This window comes from Dendrobium catenatum, unplaced genomic scaffold, assembly GCF_001605985.2.
Source record: "Dendrobium catenatum unplaced genomic scaffold, ASM160598v2 original_scaffold_19895, whole genome shotgun sequence".
Lineage (NCBI taxonomy): Eukaryota > Viridiplantae > Streptophyta > Magnoliopsida > Asparagales > Orchidaceae > Dendrobium > Dendrobium catenatum.
This window is the reverse complement of record NW_021338355.1, coordinates 1-1,085: the sequence shown is the minus strand read 5'-3', so window position 1 is coordinate 1,085 and position 1,085 is coordinate 1. Positions and strand designations below refer to the sequence as shown.

The window sequence follows — 1,085 nt, the reverse complement described above, 5'->3', positions numbered from 1 at the left end:
AGTAATCGATCTGTGATAGCAATTTTGACCACTTTTAGAAATTCAAGAATTTTTCTGTGATCTCATATGCTTCATTTACAATTACTACTATGACACATCGATTTTGAATGAAATCAAACACCACCCAGCTGAATTAAAACTACAGCTTGAAATGACCCTTTTCCTGAAGAATTTATTTCATTTTCAGAGAAAGGGCAATATAATTATGACCAACTGACTATAAAAAAATCAACTTCATTGATTCATTGAAAAGGATTTTAACCTAAATAAAATAAAATATGCCTTGAAGTTTTACAGGCGTAACATTAATTAGCAAGTTCTCTGCATATGCTAAGATCTGAAACAATACAAGCTCACTGGAAGGACTCTGCATATCTAAACCCATTTCTTTGCCGCAGTCATCATCTTCTCTTCCTGCAAGTTTCTCCTTCGATACTTTTTCTGATCTGTGATAGAAGAAGCAATCTTCCTTGGTCTTACCGAAGCATTTGTTTCATCTTTCATGCTCACACAATTTTCCTTGAAAGGGCTCATTGCTTTCTGTAGCGTTGAGACAGAAGAGCCCATAAGCTTTGTTATATCAAGCTTATGAAGAATTTCATTAGTTGGAATACATGAAAGATTCACACCACCCTTCTGAGGAGAATCAGAGTCTGAAGATGATGGGCTAGTGCTGCTCATATCATAGAGAATATTGTCAGTCATAAGCGGTGGATGATAAGTGGTTGACTGTGAAGAGGCCCTATATGATGGTCTTCGAAGCCTCGTGAATTTGACAATCTGCAACAAGTTTGCACTGACGCTAAGTTTCAGTAAAACATTGTACTTTTGAAGTTTATGGAGGGTCTTACCTGTTGCTCTAAAAGCAGCATATCCTTTTTCAACTTTGTGATTATCATGTTTTTTCTTCTTATAATTTCTTCCAGTTCTGTAATCCTCTATTTAAGAAGAAATAAAATCAACGTAAGAGAAAGGTTTAACAAACAGAAAATGCAGAATTTTGCATTAAAAGACAACCTTAGAGTAGGTAACATTGGAAACATGAGCAGCAGTTGTCAGTTCCTTAATGGTGTCGTCCTTCTCTT

General features: G+C 35.6%; 1 protein-coding gene across 1 annotated transcript; it reads right to left on the bottom strand.

Moving 5' to 3' along the window:
• Positions 1 to 375: 375 nt before the first annotated feature.
• Positions 376 to 938, bottom strand: LOC110100209 (the record flags this gene model as incomplete). Its single annotated transcript, XM_028691593.1, has 2 exons — positions 376 to 780; positions 852 to 938. Coding segments are annotated over 2 exons (492 nt in total), but the record flags the coding sequence as incomplete, so codon positions are not given.
• Positions 939 to 1,085: the final 147 nt, after the last annotated feature.